General features: G+C 42.5%; 1 protein-coding gene across 2 annotated transcripts in view; it reads right to left on the reverse strand.

Moving 5' to 3' along the window:
- Positions 1–18,169, reverse strand: part of pcmtd1 (protein-L-isoaspartate (D-aspartate) O-methyltransferase domain containing 1) — a 70,084-nt gene that overhangs the window by 31,544 nt on the left and 20,371 nt on the right. For both annotated transcript variants that reach the window (XM_067979926.1, XM_067979927.1), the window contains one exon: positions 14,719–15,197. In XM_067979926.1, coding sequence (XP_067836027.1) covers positions 14,719–15,025 — 307 coding nt within the window. In that variant the 5' untranslated portion in view covers positions 15,026–15,197. The remainder of the gene's footprint in view (positions 1–14,718; positions 15,198–18,169) is intronic.

The following is an 18,169-nucleotide window of genomic DNA, read 5'->3' on the forward strand; positions in this document are numbered from 1 at the left end:
CCTCCACTAACATCCAATCATCACTTCATACCTAATATTATAGAAAAAAAACATGTATAGATACAGAAAGATATATAGACAAACAGAAGAGATAGAATCAAAAGCAGCACCTATGCAAATATGACAGACACGGGTAAAAGAAACACTTCTCCAACTCGCCATGAGCAGTGCCACAGGAGATTCACTGAGATTCTGGGATCACAGGATGGCTGGTGTGGAAAGTGAAAAAATGTCACACTACTGTAGAACGGTTGCAATGGAAGCAGAGATCTGTCATACTTCAAACAGAAAAAAATTCTGATTTTTTAATAAAAATATAACTTTAGAATGGCTTTTAAAATTGTCTTCAGTTAGGTATGGCTGGAACAGAGTAGCCTTTCCATTGGAGCTGTGTTGGGGAGCCAGCAGATGTGAGCAGGAAGTTGATTCTGAGCCACTCCATACTACCAACCATTTCCATACCTTCCAGCTGGAAGTGACGGGCATACAATGCATCTATCCATATATGGGCAGGTGCACTGAAATAATAAGCTAAAGATAGCAAATAAGTCATCTGATGTATACATACGTATTCCATCATTTGTGCCATAGCAATGCTGGACTTCGGTGTTAGCTATTCATCCCTAGCATCAAGCATTGCTCTGCGCAGCGCGGGGGCCATTTAATGCCCTGAAATCCGAAGCTTAGGCATCCATTTTAAAAAAAGATAGGAATTTCAGCATTTACATTGACAGCACTGAGATCACCAGCAACACTACTCTGTGGCAAACCTCCAAGGCTTGTCAAAGTCACAGTAGGCTCCCATACAAGGCAAACTCCGGAAACAGTCTAGAACCCTGCCAAAAATATTTAAAATCACTGAGAATCCAGAAAATCAGCCAGAATTGGGGTGCATCTTCAGCACAGTGAGTGGAAGTTCCATCACACAATGATGCTCCCCAACTACATACAGGCAGATTATCTAGGCCTTTTTCTCACAGTGTAATGGCATAAAACAACAGATGAGATGTCTGGAGATAACTATTAGCTTTGTGGGGAGGATGTAACCAGATTGGTTTTCTTGTTATTGCATAATCAGAAGCTATTTAGAGGAAATTTATTTAGTTTGTCCATCATGTCTTTCAAATGCTAATATCTGCAAATTCACAGACTCAAGTTACATGTATAGAATTGATTTCTGTTGCAACTGAGCATGTGACTCAACAGATAATCAAGAGACTGCTGTTCACACCTTATTTAAGTGATAGAAATGATTAACCTTTGTGATTGCCTGATCGTTGATTATTGAGAAAGAATATGTTTTTCCAAAGAGAGGACAATGGGCCATAATTTGCTGTAGCAGGGCATCTAACTCTGCCGTTAGTTAGACTTGCCTTTGCACGTTTAGGTTTTAAAATTTTCTGCGTGTTAAGTTGCTGAAAGTGAGCTGATAATGGGGAGCGAGGGAAACAGGGCATCTGGGACCTGAGTGAACAGGGCAAGCAACTGTGTATCTCCTTAACCAGATTGAAGGATTGAGAAAAATAAAAATTAAAAATTTTACATTTTAGTAATGTAATTATATGAAGGAATGAGGCTCTACGCTTGTAATAGTTAATTTTCAGTGTCAGAAGTTGATTGGCAGTAATTAACAAGTCATTAAGAATACTTAGACTTGAAATGAAGACTTCATTTTCTGTGGCGAGTTCAGTTTATATCTACCACACAAATACAGTAACTTCACACCATTCATTATATTTCAATGGGAGGCAGACAGCGAGATGCAGTTTTCGCCAAGCTAATGGCGGAGTGGCGCAACTCCGACAGCAACTTTTGGATATCCGCGTTTAACCGCGCATCTGCCCCTCGCCTGAAGTTGCTGTACCATTTGCGCATAAATAATGGTGAGCGCCATTAGCCTTACCGTTATTTTGACAGCAAATTCTGGCCTTATATCGCCACAGAGGTTCAAGGATTTTCAATTCCCCGGTTTGACCGCCTGTTTCCTGCTCCATTGAGATTTTGCCTTGTAAAGATTCATTAGTCTCAGTTTCAAGGATTTGAAATGGAATTCCGATAATGTTATGGTCCAAGTAGCTCCTTCAAGTGAGTGCTCTGGGCCCTAATATCAATTTGTGCTTTAAATCACCTCCATAGGGTTAAAACAAAACACAAGAATTAGAAGTTACACCTTCTCAAACAGGACGCTGCAGAAGAAATTCGCCAGAAAACAGTCATTTGCTCACAAATCTGGAGCAGTGACTCAGGGCACTCCTCTCCCCTCCCCAGCATGCTCAGTTAAAGCCCGCTGCTGGCTCCCAAACTTGGTCTCAAGCATGTCCAAGAAAGCACATCAACCCCTCGAATCAGTCACCACACAAAACTGACAAAACAGCTGATCTTCTCGCTTCCTCAACTTTTAATTTTTCCATCCAAAATACCTGAAATTACTCCAGCGGTGTAGGTCAGAGCACTCACTACAGTACGAATCATGTCTGCCAACCCACTCGCTACAGCTGCTCCCCATATTCCGGGGCTGAATCATAATGGGAAACCTATAGTGAAAGAGGCAAATGCTACTGCTGAAATATGCTCACCTCTCAGGAATTTGCCAGTAGCTCCAGCAACTCTTCCTCCAGTAGAGCTGTTCAACTAGTCTTTCACTAAATTATCAAGGATCCTAATGTCTGGGTGGGTGGGGGTATACATTCCCTCCCCATATATAACAATTTTATTTCCATCTCCCCAGAGAGAACAAGACCCCTCAACTGAGTATATTCTGTCCCCCACCTTCCAAGAACTGTTCCACCTCACTCCACGTGGTGGACCAGGACATCAGCACCTCTCCCCATACCTGTCACTGCGTGATCACTAGAAGTAGCGATGCAGACTAATAAGGCCATTAACAAAGCAAATAAAGCACTGGGGTTCATTTTTAGAGGAATAGAATTGAAAAGCAGAGAAATTATGTTAAAAACTTATATAGAACCTTGGTTAGACCACACGGCAGTACTGTGCACAATTTTGGTCTATATATTATAAAAAGGATATAGAGGCACTGGAGAAGATGCAAAAAAGATTTACAAGGATGATACCAGAACTAAGAGATTATACCTATCAGGGAAGACTGAAGGCTGGGGATCTTTACTCTAGAAAAGAGAAGAAAAGGGGTGACCTGATAGAGGTCTTTAAGATTATGAAAGGGCTTGAATACGGTTGACGTAGAGAAAATGTTTCCACATGTGGGGAGTCCAAAACTAAGGGCCATAAATATAAGATAATCACCAATAAATCCAATAAGGAATTCAGGAGGAACTTCTTCACCCAGATAGTGGTTAGAATGTGGAACTTGCTACCAGGTGGAGTAGTTGATGCGAATAGTGTAGATGCATTTAAAGGAAAACTAGATAAACACATGAGGGAGAAAGTATTAGAAGGGCATAGAACATAAGAAATAGGAGCAGGAGTAGGCCATACGGCCCCTCGAGCCTGCCCCGCCATTCAATAAGATCATGGCTGATCTTCGACCTCAACTCCACTTTCCCACCCTATCCCCATATCCCTTGATTCCCTTAGTGTCCAAATATCTATCGATCTCAGTCTTTAATATACTCAATGACTGAGCATCCACAGCCCTCTGGGATAAAGAATTCCAAAGATTTGCAACCCTCTAAGTGAAGAAAATTTTCCTAATCTCGGTCCCAAATGGCCAACCCTCTAACCTGAGACTATGACCTCCAGTTCTAGACTCTCCAGCCAGGAGAAACAGCCTCTCAGCATCCAACCTGTCATACCCCCTAAAATTTTATGTGTTTCAATGAGATCACCTCTCATTCTTCTAAACTCCACAGAGTATAGGTCCATTCTACTCAATCTCTCCTCATAGGACAACCCTCTCATCCTAGGAATCAATCTAGTGATCCTTTGTTGCACCGCCTCTAAGGCGAGCGTATCCTTCCTTAGGTAAGGAGACCAAAACTGTACACAGTACTCCAGGTATGGTCTCACCAGAGCCCTATATAATTGCAGCAAGACCTCTTTACTCTTGTACTCCAACCCCCTTGCAATAAAGGCTAACATACCATTTACCTTTCTAACTGCTTGCTGTACCTGCACGTTAACTTTGTGATTCATGTACAAGGACACCCAAATCCCTCTGACTACCAACATTTCCTAGTCTCTCACCTTTTAAAAAATTCTGCTTTTCTATTCTTCCTACCAAAGTGGATAATTTCACATTTCCCCACATTATACTCCATCTGCCACCTTCTTGCCCACTCACTTAATCTGTCTATGTCCCTTTGCAGCCTCTTTGCGACCTCTTCACATCATACTTTCCCACCTAGCTTTGTACAGTCAGCAAACTTGGATACATTACACTCGGTCCCCTCATCTAAGTCATTGATATGCATTGTAAACAGCTGAGGCCCAAGCACTGATCCTTGCGGCAACCCACTAGTTGCAACCTGCCAACCCGGAAATGATCCATTTATTCCTACTCTCTGTTTTCTGTACATTAACCAATCCTCAATCCACGCTAATATATTACCCCCAATCCCATGAGCCCTAATCTTGTGTAATGACCTCTTGTGTGGCACCTTATCGAATGCCTTTTGAAAATCCAAATATACTAAATCCACTGGTTCTCCCTTATCGACCCAGTTACATCCTCAAAAAACTCCAATAGATTTGTCAAACACGATTTTCCTTTTATAAAACCGTATTGACTCTGTCTAATCATGTTATGATTTTCTAAATGTCTTGTTACAACATCCTTAATAATAGATTCTAGCATTTTCCCTACTACTGATGTCAGGCTAACTGGCCTATAGTTCCCTGTTTTCTCTTCCTCCTTTCTTGAATAGCAGTGTTACATTTGCTACCTTCCAATCTAAAAGGGACCTTTCTAGAATCTAAGGAATTCTGGAAGATCAAAACCAATGCATCCACAATCTCTGCAGCCACTCTTTTAAAACCCTAGGATGTAGGCCATTTTGCTGATAGGATTAGATAAAAAGAGTAGTGGGAGGAGGCATGCACAGAGGATAAACACCGGAATGGACCACTTGAGCCGAATGGCCTGTTTCTGTGCTGTACGTTCTATGTAATTCTATCTATGTCCAGACCAATAACCACTACAACATGAACACCAGAAACAAGGGACTGGAGAGGCCACAGTAGTTAGTCTCTTATTCATACAAGAACAGGAAAGTAGCAATATCGATTAACAAGCATCTCCCTTTCACCCTAGAGACAACCAATCCAGTTAGAGATAGCTGCTCTGCACTGATACACACTTATTTAACTGTATAGCATATGCCCTGAAGGTACAGTCTCCCACATTAACATTCCTTTCACCTGTCCCCCACAGTGATTATAGGAGGGGGACTTAAATATCACCTCCTAGCACCCAGCAGACATGGCACACCCACAATGAGCCACCAGAACAATCAGGCCGAATAGATTCATAGCAAGCCGAATATCCCACAAAAAAGGGATTCAATCGATTTGCAAAAAGCCAGTTGAGTAAATACAGTGAGTTCTAAATTGTGCAGAATGGTAAAAGGCCCTACTCTGAACACAGATTCACTCCATGTGACATCAAGAAACAGCTGAGTGCACTGGATACAGCAAAGGCTATGGGCCCCGACAACATCCCGGCTGTAGTGCTGAAGACTTGTGCTCCTGAACTAGCTGCGCCTCTAGCCAAGCTGTTCCAGTACAGCTACAACACTGGCATCTACCCAACAATGTGGAAAATTGCCCAGGTATGTCCTGTCCACAAAAAGTAGGACAAATCTAATCCGGCCAATTACCGCCCCATCAGTTTACTCTCAATCATCAGCAGTGATGGAAGGTGTCATCGACAGTGCTATCAAGCAGCACTTACTCACCAATAACCTGGTCACCGATGCTCAGTTTGGGTTCCGCCAGGACCACTCGACGCCAGACCTCATTACAGCCTTGGTCCAAACATGGACAAAAGAGCTGAATTCCAGAGGTGAGGTGAGAGTGACTGCCCTTGACATCAAGGCAACATTTGACAGAGTGTGGCACCAAGGAGCCCAAGTAAAATTAAAGTCAATGGGAATCAGGGAGAAAACTCTCCAGTGGTTGGAGTCATACGGAGTACAAAGGAAGATGGTAGTGGTTGTTGGAGGCCAATCATCTCAGCCCCAGGACATTGCTGCAGGAGTTCCTCAGGGCAGTGTCCTAGGCCCAACCATCTTCAGCTGCTTCATCAATGACCTTCCCTCCACCATAAGGTCAGAAATGGGGATGTTCGCTGATGATTGCAGTGTTCAGTTCCATTCACAACTCCTCAAATAATGAAGCAGTCCGAGCCCGCATGCAGCAAGACCTGGACAACATCCAGGCTTGGGCTGATAAGTGGCAAGTAACATTCGCGCCAGGCAATGACCATCTCCAACAAGAGAGAGTCTAACCACATCCCCTTGACATTCAACGGCATTACCATCGCCGAATCCCCCACCATCAACATCCTGGGGGTCATCATTGATCAGAAACTTAACTGGACCAGCCATATAAATACTGTGGCTACAAGAGCAGGTCAGAGGCTGGGTATTCTGCGGCAAGTGACTCACCTCCTGACTCCCCAAAGCCTTTCCACCATCTACAAGGCACAAGTCAGGAGTATGATGGAATACTCTCCACTTGCCTGGATGAGTGCAGCTCCAACAACACTCAAGAAGCTCGAAACCATCCAGGACAAAGCAGCCCACTTGATTGGCACCCCATCCACTACCCTAAACATTCACTCCCTTCATCACCGGCGCACTGTGTACCATCCACAGGATGCACTGCAGCACCTCCCAAACCCATGACCTCTACCAACTAGAAGGACAAGGGCAGCAGGCACATGTGAACACCACCACCCGCACGTTCCCCTCCAAGTCACACACCATCCCGACTTGGAAATATCTCGCCGTTCCTTCATCGTCGCTGGGTCAAAATCCTGGAACTCCCTTCCTAACAGCCCTGTGGGAGAACCTTCACCACACGGACTGCAGCGGTTCAAGAAGGTGGCTCACCACCACCTTCTCAAGGGCAATTAGGGATGGGCAATAAATGCTGGCCCCGCCAGCGACGTCCACAGCCCATGAACAGATTAGAAAAAAGACCCAGCATAAAGACTAATTTTTGACAGCTGTTAACTTTTTTTTCCCCCACAAGGACTGACTGAGCTAGTTTTATTGGCAACCTTTAATTAGATGTGAACGTACTGGTGTGATTTTTCAACGATTGGCTGTTTTAGTAGTCATATCTGTATCTAAATTGGCTGTTTGTTTGTGTTGACAGCATTGTGGAGAGGATTTGATTGTATAAACTACAGGCCAGTGAAGACAATTTGTGCTGAATGAACTGGAGTATTGGTGAATTGAAACTACATTGTTACTAGAGTTTTATTTTACATAGAATGTGCAGCACAGAAACAGGCCATTCTTCCCAACAGGTCCATGCCGGTGTTTATACTCCACACGAGCCTTCTCCCACCTTGAAGGGGTGACAGTATTACAGCAGTGTTGTGTGGAATTTGTACGATGTGCGAATTTCTGGAGATGAAGGGCCCAAATTCTAGGATTTCCACTCAGTTGGCACAAGTTCAGTGGAGTGGAGTGGAACTCCTCTCTGTGCACATCCCATGTCTGCAGAGCCCATTTCAAATTGTGAGGATGGGGTCATTGTCACAGTCAGAGCAGGCCACCTTCACCTGCAAGCTTGGATGAGAGACACCCACCCTAACTAATCTGCCTTTGTAAGGCGGAAAGCCTCACAGGTTCTTCCCCTCCAACTCCCTTTCCTAAGCCAAGATGACACGAGTTAAAAACAATCTTAAAATCCTAAGGGATGCTGTATCTGCAATTGTCTTTTTAAGCTAATCAATTCACTTCAGGATCCATTACCCTCATCTGCAGAGCTCACCGCTGGCAAGACTTCCATTGAGGCCTTCTAAGGGCATAATGGACAAGATTCCCAGGGTATCCAAACTTCCAAACCGCCCCCTTCATATGGGGGAAGGGTTGCGAGCGGAGGATTTGCCTTCCATCCACCTAACCAAAAATAGTCAACTGGAATAAGTAGGGCGTATTTCTGATAGACACTTCTCTTTGAAATTTTAAACCTGGTTCTAAGATAACCACAGGTGTAAGAAGTAACTGTAACATGAGGCCTGAATGTTCTTCTGCCTTCTAGATAGTGGGTTAAGATACATAACAGTTCTTTGATGAAGTAACAGAGAGGACTGATGAAGGTAGTGCAGTAGATGTTGTATATATGGACTTTCAAACGGCATTTGGTAAAGTACCACATAACAGACTTATTTGGAAAATAGAAGCACATGGAGATAGATTAATAAACAGCACCTCAAAAGCTGGTAATCTCAGGTTCACTACCAGTGTCACATGCTGGCCAGTACAGGAACAGTCCGATTAGACAGGAAAATCATGGCTAGACCCATGTATAGTGGGAAAGAATTCAGATTCTTGGGGCAATGGGACCAATTCTGGAGCAGAAGTAAGCTAAATAGGACGGTCTAGCAAAGGATAGTGGAAATCTGGAACTCTTTCCCCAAAAGGCTGTGGATGCTGGGTCAATTGAAGTTTTCAAGACTGAAATCAAATAGATTTTCATTAGGCAATGGCATCAAGGGATATGGCAGGCAAATGGAGTTGAGGTACAAATCAGCCATGATCTGGTTGAATGGCGGTACAGGCTCGAGGGGCTGAAAGGCCCATTCTTGTTTCTATGTAAACCTGAACACAGCAAAGATCAATATCCTTAGCCTTAGTGGGCTAGAAGTTGCAAGGATGCAGGATGATGCTATCTCTTAGGACAGTGCAGCTAGTGTGGTATCTTACCAAAACCTCAAAAACTGCTGAAAGTGGAAATCATCAACGAGGGTCAGGTTGGCCTTGCGGGAGATGCAGCTGATCCTTTAGGGTTCCAGCTGCTTTGAGGTGAGGGTCACCTCAGTCCCAGGAGGCTCCTGCTGCAATCCATCACTTCTGAACCTACTGCAACAGAGGGAGCACAGGGGGTAAAATCAAAGGTTGGGCATTAAAGGGCAAAAGGTAGGCAAGGGTACGCATGGTGGGAGCAGGAAGAACATGGACATGCTTTTAAAATGGCGTTCTTGCTAGAGCTGCTCAACAGCACGTGGCTGAGATGAAGCTTTTCTCATGGGGGTCAGCAGAACAGTAGCACCATTAATGCTTAGTGCTTGGATCTTATTCAGGCAAAGTTGTTCCCAATGAGCTGCTGTCACCTATGCAGCAGAAGGGAGCTGTTTGTCCTCCAGTTCCATGTCTTCAGCCTGTTTGCCATAACTGCCTTTGCATCCATCCACAAGTTCTTTGGGATCATAAATGACATTGTGCAGTATACAGCAGACAACTATGATGTGGGTAATCATTGCTGGACTATACTAGAGAGCTCCCTCTGATCTAACCAAGCACCCTGAAGTATGCCTTCAGAAAAAGGATAATCTGCTCCATCACAATCTGGTATCATGAGTCTCACTGTACCTTAGTTGCTCGATCACCTTTGGGTTTCATAGTGCCATCAGAAGCCACTGGTACTGAGGGTAGCCCCATCATCCAGTAGCCAGCTGGGTGAGTACGGCTCACCTTTGAATAGGTGGATTGTCTTAACATGAAGGCATCATAGCGGCTTCCCAGGTAGTATGCATTCACAAGCTCTGATGTTCCTGACATTATACACCAGCTGCATTTATGGCAATGTGGGCCCTAATGATGGCCCCCTGGACATGGGGAAATCCAGCCAGTCTAAAAAAAATCATAACTCTCTCCTGATGTGCCAGGTCCATATGGAATTGGATGAACTGTGTTGATCTCAGGGAAAGAAAGGCATTCATGAGTTGCTGATACAGCAGTGAACGGCTGCTGTTACAAATGTCACTCAAAGCTGCCTGAAACGAATGTGTTGAATAGAAAATTAGTGTCGCGTTAACTTTTACTGCCACTGGTATTGCAGAGGATCTGATGGAGGTGGGATTCAGGTCTGGGGCAAGCAGCTAGCAGAATTCATTGCTTCTGGTGGAAAGCACAGAATTTATGAGAAGTCAAGTCCACTTATAATCTCCTGGGTCTGACGACACGATGCAGAGGGTTCCATGTGACATCTTTTCAATTCCTTAATTGGTCCTGCTTGTTCTCTTCTTCCTCATAATACTAATAAAGAGGAATGCCCAAAAGGGCTGGGAGATCAACAGTTGCTGCTCTTAAAAAAAAACACAGCATCACCACTGCAAATACGGCTCCATTAACATCCAGGCAACTCTGACCAGCTGCAGCTATCAGTGGTCACTGTTAAAGAAAATTTATCCGTTAGACAACTCCTGTGAGTTGAGACAAATCAACTGGTTTGGGGGATGAGGGAGCAAAAAATGGCAACTTGAGTCAGTCGTGGTGCAAACCTGTCAGTAGCCCTTAATACCTACTTTCCCTCTGTGTAGCACCAGAAACAAGCCACAATACAGGCATTAAATATGAGAAAAGGCGAGGCCCTTGTATTTTGTGATCGGATTGATCAGAAACTACACTGCTGTAAGCAGAATATTCAAGTTAATAACAACAAAGGTATTCAGAAATGCTTTGTTCAAAAACTTTGTTTTGAACAGCATCTAACAGTCTTTAGTGTAAATTACGACAGTCACCATCCTCAGAAATCTTCAGATCAATAAAAGGTTTGATAACCTTACAAATCAACCATTGATAAACTTACAATTAACCAACACAGAAATTCATTGTAACTATAAGATTAATTGTGCAAGTCAGAACCTCACACAGGTTTTTAAATCACCAGCAAATATGGGGATGTTATGTTAGCACCCTTGTGATGTATAAACAGATTTCTTAAAAAAAAACTTACTTCAGGGGTCACAAGAAAAACTTTGTAAAGAGTGAACTGCATTAATAATGAACAATTATTTTGGGATAAACAGTTATTTTTAAATAATCCAGGACTTATGTCACATAAAAAGCTGATTCTAAAGAAATTTATGCCACCCCCATTCGTAATCATTCATGCATTAAATATTTTCAGTTACACTGACTGTAGTCTTTGAAGAAATACATCTTGCATAGATCTGTTGTGTAATGTTTTGTTATATAGATTAGTCATAAAACAAATTTCAATATCAAAAGGAAATAGCAATAACAGAATTTATCCAATAAATGAGTGAATGAATGAAGACTGAAAGGCTCAAATGCCAATGCTGCAGGCAAACTGGTCCATGAGTGGAACAAATTCACTTAGAATATTGTGGTTTTTTGATAACATACGAAAAATCTACACAAATTTATTTTAGCTTGGGCTATTGTAACATGGAGCATGCTTCAATACACTAGTCTATCAAACAGTTTTCATCTAGTCAGTCTTCCATTTTGAAAATCTCATTAAACGGGATTAAACTTCAAAATTATTGGCAGGTACAACACAACTATAGATTTTAAGCAAAGCATGGAACTTATTTAAGATTTCTAGCTGCACCATTTTTTGCACTTCAAATATCACACTGATGTAAAAAGTTAGAGGCGGTGTAACATTAGCGGTCCTGTTAATGGCCACTGTTATTATTACAGTTGTGTTTCCATCTTCACTCATTTCAAAACTACCAGTTTCAAAATATAATTATCTTTACACTGCCAGTGAATCATGGAGATACATTTTTTGAAATATGTACTTTTTACAGCATTAACTGGAACAAAGTGTAGGAAAGCAGTCCCACCTTCTAATTGTACAAACTATGCAAATTTGATTAATTGCTTTTAAAATATATTCAACAGTCAGAACCTCAGATGAGTGATATAAAACTGTACACTACTTTTTAAATCAGGACAATGTTCTGTCACCTGCTGGGATTAAAACATTTTTACAAAAAACTTGAACAATTACTGCGGGATGGACATTACAGATCAATAAATACATCCGAAGAGTTTTATAGGGGCAAGTTAAAAATAAAACCCCTACTATACATGAAAGACAGATCTAGTCCTGTTCAGGTTAACTAGTAGGCATGGTAGCTGATTAGCATTAAGAAGTAACACTAATCGTACCAACCAGTATATTCACCTTAATGTGAAAAACTGTATAACAATCATTTTTCCTAACTTCACTGGATACAGGCATAGTGCCAGAGGATTGGAGGACTGCTAATGTTGTACTGTTGTTTAAAAAGGGAGGGAAGGATAGACCGAGTAATTACAGGCCAGTCAGCCTAACCTCGGTAGTGGGCAAATTATTGGAATCAATTCTGAGGGACAAGATAAACTGTCACTTCGAAAGGCACGGACTAATCAAGGACAGTCAGCGCGGATTTGTTAAGGGGAGGTCATGTCTGACTAACTTGATTGAATTTTTCAAGGAGGTGACAAGGAGGATCGATGAGGGTAGCGCAATTGATGTAGTCTACATGGATTTTAGCAGGGCTTTTGACAAGGTCCCACATGGCAGATTGGTCAAAAAATTAAAGGACCATGGGATCCAAGGGAATGTGGCAAATTGGATCCAAAATTGGCTCAGTGGCAGGAAGCAAAGGGTAATGGTCGACAGGTGATTTTGCGACTGGAAGGCTGTTTCCAGTGGGGTGCGCCGCAGGGCTCGGTACTAGGTCCTTTGCTTTTTGTGGTATACATTAATGATTTGGACTTAAATGTAGGGGGCATGATTAAAACATTTGCGGATGACACAAAGATAGGCCGTGTGGTTGATAGTGAGGAAGAAAGCTGTAGACTTCAGGAAAATATCAATGGACTGGTTAGATGGGCAGAAAAGTGGCAAATGGAGTTCAAACCGGAGAAGTGTGTGGTAATGCATTTGGGGAGAGCAAACAAGGCAAGGGAATACACAATAAATGGGAGGATACTGAGAGGTGTAGAGGAAGTGAGGGACCTTGGAGTGCATGTCCACAGATCCCTGAAGGTAGCAGGACAGGTAGATAAGGTGGCTAAGGCGGCATATGGAATACTTTCCTTTATTAGCCGAGGCATAGAATATAAAAGCAGGGATGTTATGCTAGAACTGTATAAAACACTAGTTAGGCCACAGTTTGAGTACTGTGCACAGTTCTGGTCACATTACAGGAAGGATATAATTGCTCTAGAGAGGATGTTGCCAGGACTGGAGAATTTTAGCTATGATGACAGACTGGATAGGTTGGGGTTGTTTTCCTTGGAACAGAGGAAGCTGAGGGGTGATTTGATGGTGGTGTACAAAATTATGAAGGGCCTAGATAGAGTGGATAGGAAGGACCTAATTCCCTTAGCCAAGGGGTCAATAACCAGGGGTCATAGATTTAAAGTGATTGGTAGAAGGATTAGATTGGAAATGAGCAAAATAATTTTCACCCAGAGGGTGGCGAGGCTCTGGAACTCACTGCCCAAGAGGGTGGTAGTGGCAGAAACCCTCAACTCATTTAAAAAATACCTGATGTGCACCTGAAGAGCAACGACCTGCAGGGTCACGGACCAAATGCGGGAAAGTGGGATTAGGCTGGGTGGCTCGTTTCTCAGCCGGTGTGGACACGATGGGCCAAATGGCCTCCTTCTATGCCATAAATTTTTATGATTCTATATAGGACCATCAATTTATGTATTAGTGAGTACTATACCTACAAAGTGGATGAACTTGGTTACTCTATATTCTACACTGAACACCTGTAAATTCTTGCACAACTGTCAACACAAGAATTGCTAGACGAAAAAGGCAGAGGTCCATCTAGTTCACTTCCTACTATCCTGGTAGTCACATGATACAATAATAGAGTTGTTGTCTAATCATAGCAATCAGTCTTGATCAGTTAGTCCACAAAAGATCCAGACATGAGGCAAGGATAAAACCAGTGATGGAAAGCTTTGGGAACCAGAGGTCCAAAGTCACCTGTTCCTCCCAAGCATGCTACACTTACCACATATCTTGTCTCAAATTACTCATACACTGTATCCCAAAATATTATTTTTTGAAAGAAAGCAATCTAATTTACATTTGACTAAATCAATACTATCCGCTTCCACCATCTCCCTAGGGAGCCTGTTCCATAGATTGACCACTCACTCATAATGTGGAAATAATGTTTCTACAGAATGTATACCCCTTCAAGCACAGGCTTTTTTGAATATTTTGATTTTCTTTAATATGAATACACCAGCCCCAGAATCCCAATGGGATGTTTTGGGGGCGCGATTGGAGGGTTGGAGGGAGTGGCTTTCCAGGAAATCATGGGCATTCCATCCAGTGCATTTATAGGCCATGTAAATCCCCTATTGTGCTATAGGAAGGCCCCAAAGACTGCCGAAACAAACAGAAGCAATTAATTCTCCATTGATGCCTTTTTTCTCCCTTTAGACCAGTGTTAAATAAACAAAATCTTAGGCCCTCTGGGTACCACTCTGACTACCACCACCACCACCCCTACAACAGGGCAGCCAACTTTGTTGCACCTAAAAAGAGGTGTGGACTGGGACATGGTCAGTACCTTTGGCTTTAGGCAGATTGTGCCGGCAGAGACCTTGGGATTTTGGGTCCACCATTTTTTTTTAAATCGGAAGGCTAATCGACATTGTTAAACCAAGTGACATATTGTAGCACCAGATTTTACAATAATTTGTTTACCAACTTCATATTAGTGGGCAACTCTTTACAATAACAACTTTGAATTTAAGTTTTAAACAGAACCTGAAAAATATAAAATTGAATTACCTAAAATTAAGCCCACCATTGTACTCAAATAGCCAGTTCCACTGCCAAGGTTCAGGAAGGACAATCCTGGCTGAAGTTTTAGTGCTTCCATAACTTCAGAGTAGATACAAGGTGCTGAGAGGTGTATGTTGCCATGCTTCCAAGCCAAGTCCTTATAAGCATTGTCCCTATATCCCTCCAAATAATAATCTGCACGATCGATGGCCCTGAAGGCTTGTTCCACTCTCTCAGTACGAATGTACTGGGCCTCTTTTAAGTTGTCAATTAAATCATCATTGTCTTCACCAGCACTCACAGCTCCTCCCATGACTTCTTGTATTGGGAAATCAGATCAGACCCACGAAAATGTTAGAACGCTGAGTGCAATGGATAATGCATGAGCAAACGGTGGCAACAGACAGTGTATCACTTCACCAGTCTGGATATTGGGACGTTAGTACAGCATCGCAGTACCGCAACACAGTGTAATGTGTAGAAACCTGCAAAAGACAATTACAGTACATAAAAATGAACAATAATTAAATGCACTCAATTTACAGTAATAGGAGGTGGGGGTAAAAGATGCTAAGCCTTATACAACAACCTAGATTCCCTCTTAACAGCCCCTCTCCCATTTTGTAAGTTTTTCTCTTGAAACATCTCGCAGGCTGTTCTTGCCCAAAGTATTGAGTGTATAAGAAAGGAATTCCAGAGTATGGGGCCTAGGAAGCTGAAGGCAGTCATCAAAGTGGGGGTTGCTGAAGCACAAGAGGCTAAAGTCTGAGGACTAGAGAGTTTGGGGGTGCGGGGAAGGGGGCTAGGAGCTAATGTAGGTCAACAAAGACAGAGGTTAACAGGCAAAGGGGACTTGGTGCAAAGTAGGTGACAGGCAGAGTTTTGGTTAAGCTGAATTTTACGGCTGGTGGAGGATGGGAGGCTGGTCAATAGAGCATTGAAAAAGCATGCATGTGGGTTTCAGCGGCAGATGGAGGCAGAAAATGATAACTTCAGTCTTTCCAATGTTTAGCTGCAAAAATTGCGACTCATCCAAAAGTGGATGTTAAAGACGTAGTCCGACAGCACAGAGGCAGCAGAGAGTTCGAGAAAGGAAATGGACAAATATGAAAATACTAAACTAGAGGGCGGCTAATTTCAGTGAGTTAAAAAGCAATCTTGCCCAGGTGGATTGGAATCAAAAATTGGTAGGCAAAACAGTAACTGAACAATGGGAGGCCTTCAAGGAGGAGTTTTTCTGGGGACAGAGTAGACACATTCCTACGAGGAGGAAAGGAAGGGCATCCAAAGCTAGAGCTCCCTGAATGACTAAAGATATAGAGATTAAAATGTAACAGAAAAAAAAGAGGCTTATGATGAATGTAAGGTTCATAATACAGTAGAGAACAAGGCTGAATACAGAAAGTACAGAGGAGATCTTAAAAAGGAATAAGAGGGGCAAAGAGAGAGCATGAGAATAGATTAGGGGCTAACAGAAGAGGGAACCCAAAGGTGTTTTACAAACATATAAATAATAAAAGGGTAGAGAAAAGGGTGGGACCGATTAGGGACATGAAAAGAGATCTTCTTGTGGAGGCAGAAGGCATGGCTGAGGTACTAAATGAATATTTCACATCCGTCTCCACTAGAGAAGAGGATGCTGCCATTGTAGTAGCAAAGGAGAAGGTAGTAGTGATATTGGATAGGATAAAAATAGATAAAGAGGTAATTAAAAGATTGGCAGTATTCAAAGTAGAAAAGTCACCTGGTCCAGATGGGATGCATCCTAGGTTACTGAGGGAAATAAGGGTGAAAATTGCAGTGGCTCTGGGCACAATCTTCCAATCCTCCTTAGATATGGGGATGGTAATGGAGGATTTCAAATGTTACACCCCTGTTCAAAAAAGGGGAGAGGGAAAAGCCTGGAAATTACAGGCCAGTCAGCCTAACATTGGTGGTGGGGAAACTATTAGAGACAATAATCCGGGACAAAATTAATTGGCACTTGGAAAAGTATCAACTAATAAATGAAAGTCAGCACAGATTTGTTAAAGGAAAATAGTGTTTGACTAACTTGATTGAGTTCTTTGATGAAGTAACAGAGAGGGTAGATGAGGGTTGTGCGGTTGATGTTGTGTATATGGACTTTCAAAAGGCATTTGATAAAGTACCACGTAATAGACTTGTTAGCAAAATGAAAGCCCATGGGATTGGAGAAACTGGGATTGGTTAAAGGATAGAAAGCAGAGAGTAGTGGTGAACGGTTGTTTTTCAGACTGGAGGAAAGTACACAGTGGTATTTCCCAGGGGTCAGTATTAGGACCACTTCTTTTTTTGATGCATATTAATGACCTGGACTTGGGTATAGAGGGTATAATTTCAAAGTTTTCATATGATGTGAAACTCTGAAATGTACTAAACAACTTGGAGGGTAGTAACAGACTTAAGGAGGACATTGACAGACTGGTGAAATTGGCCGAGACAGGCAGATGAAATTTAACTTAGAGACGTGTGAAGTGATACATTTTGGTAAGAAGAATGAGGAGAGGCAATATAAACTAAATATGGTATAATTTTAAAGGGAGGAGTGCAGGAACAGAGAGATCTGGAGGTGCACATATACAAATCTTTGAAGGTGACAGGACAAGTTGAGAAGGCTGTTAAAAAAGCATATGGAATCCTGGGCTTTATTATTAGAGGTAGTGTACAAAAGCAAGGAAGTTATGCTAAACCTTTATAAAGTACTGGTTAGGCTTCAGCTGGAGTATTGTGTTCAATTCTGGGCACCACCCTTTAGGAAGGCTGTCAAGGCCTTAGAGAGGGTGCAGAAGAGATTTACTGGAATGGTACCAGGGATGAGGGACGTCAGTTGTGTGGAGAGAATGGAGAAGCTGGGGTTGCTCTCCTTAGAACAGAGAAGGTTAAGGGGAGATTTGATAGAGGTGTTCAAAATCATGAATGGTTTTGATAGAGTAAAGGAGAAACTGTTTCCAGTGGCAGAAGGGTCAGTAACCAGAGAACATAGATTTAAAGTGATCAGCAAAAGAGCCAGAGGCAACACGAGGAAACATTTTTTTACGCAGTGAGTTGTAACAATCTGGAATGCACTGCCTGAAAGGGTGGTGGAAGCAGATTCAATAGTAACTTTCAAAAGGGAATTAGATAAATACTTAAACGGAAAAAAATTTACAGGGCTATGAGGAAAGAGCAGGGGAATGGGACTAACTGGATAGCTCTTTCAAAGAGCCGGCACATGCACGATGGGCCGAATGGCTGCCTCCTGTGCTGCTATGATAGTATGAAAGGTGGTAGAGAGGTAGTCATCAGCATACATATGGAAGCTGATCCCAAACCTGTAGATGATATCACCAAGGTACAGCATGTAGATGAAGACCACTCTCAAACTTTAACTGACAATTTTCACAAACTAGCTAAAGCAAACATTCATGCAGGCTTGGATCCCAAGAACATAAGTTTT

This window comes from Heptranchias perlo, chromosome 3 (genome assembly GCF_035084215.1).
Source record: "Heptranchias perlo isolate sHepPer1 chromosome 3, sHepPer1.hap1, whole genome shotgun sequence".
NCBI lineage: Eukaryota > Metazoa > Chordata > Chondrichthyes > Hexanchiformes > Hexanchidae > Heptranchias > Heptranchias perlo.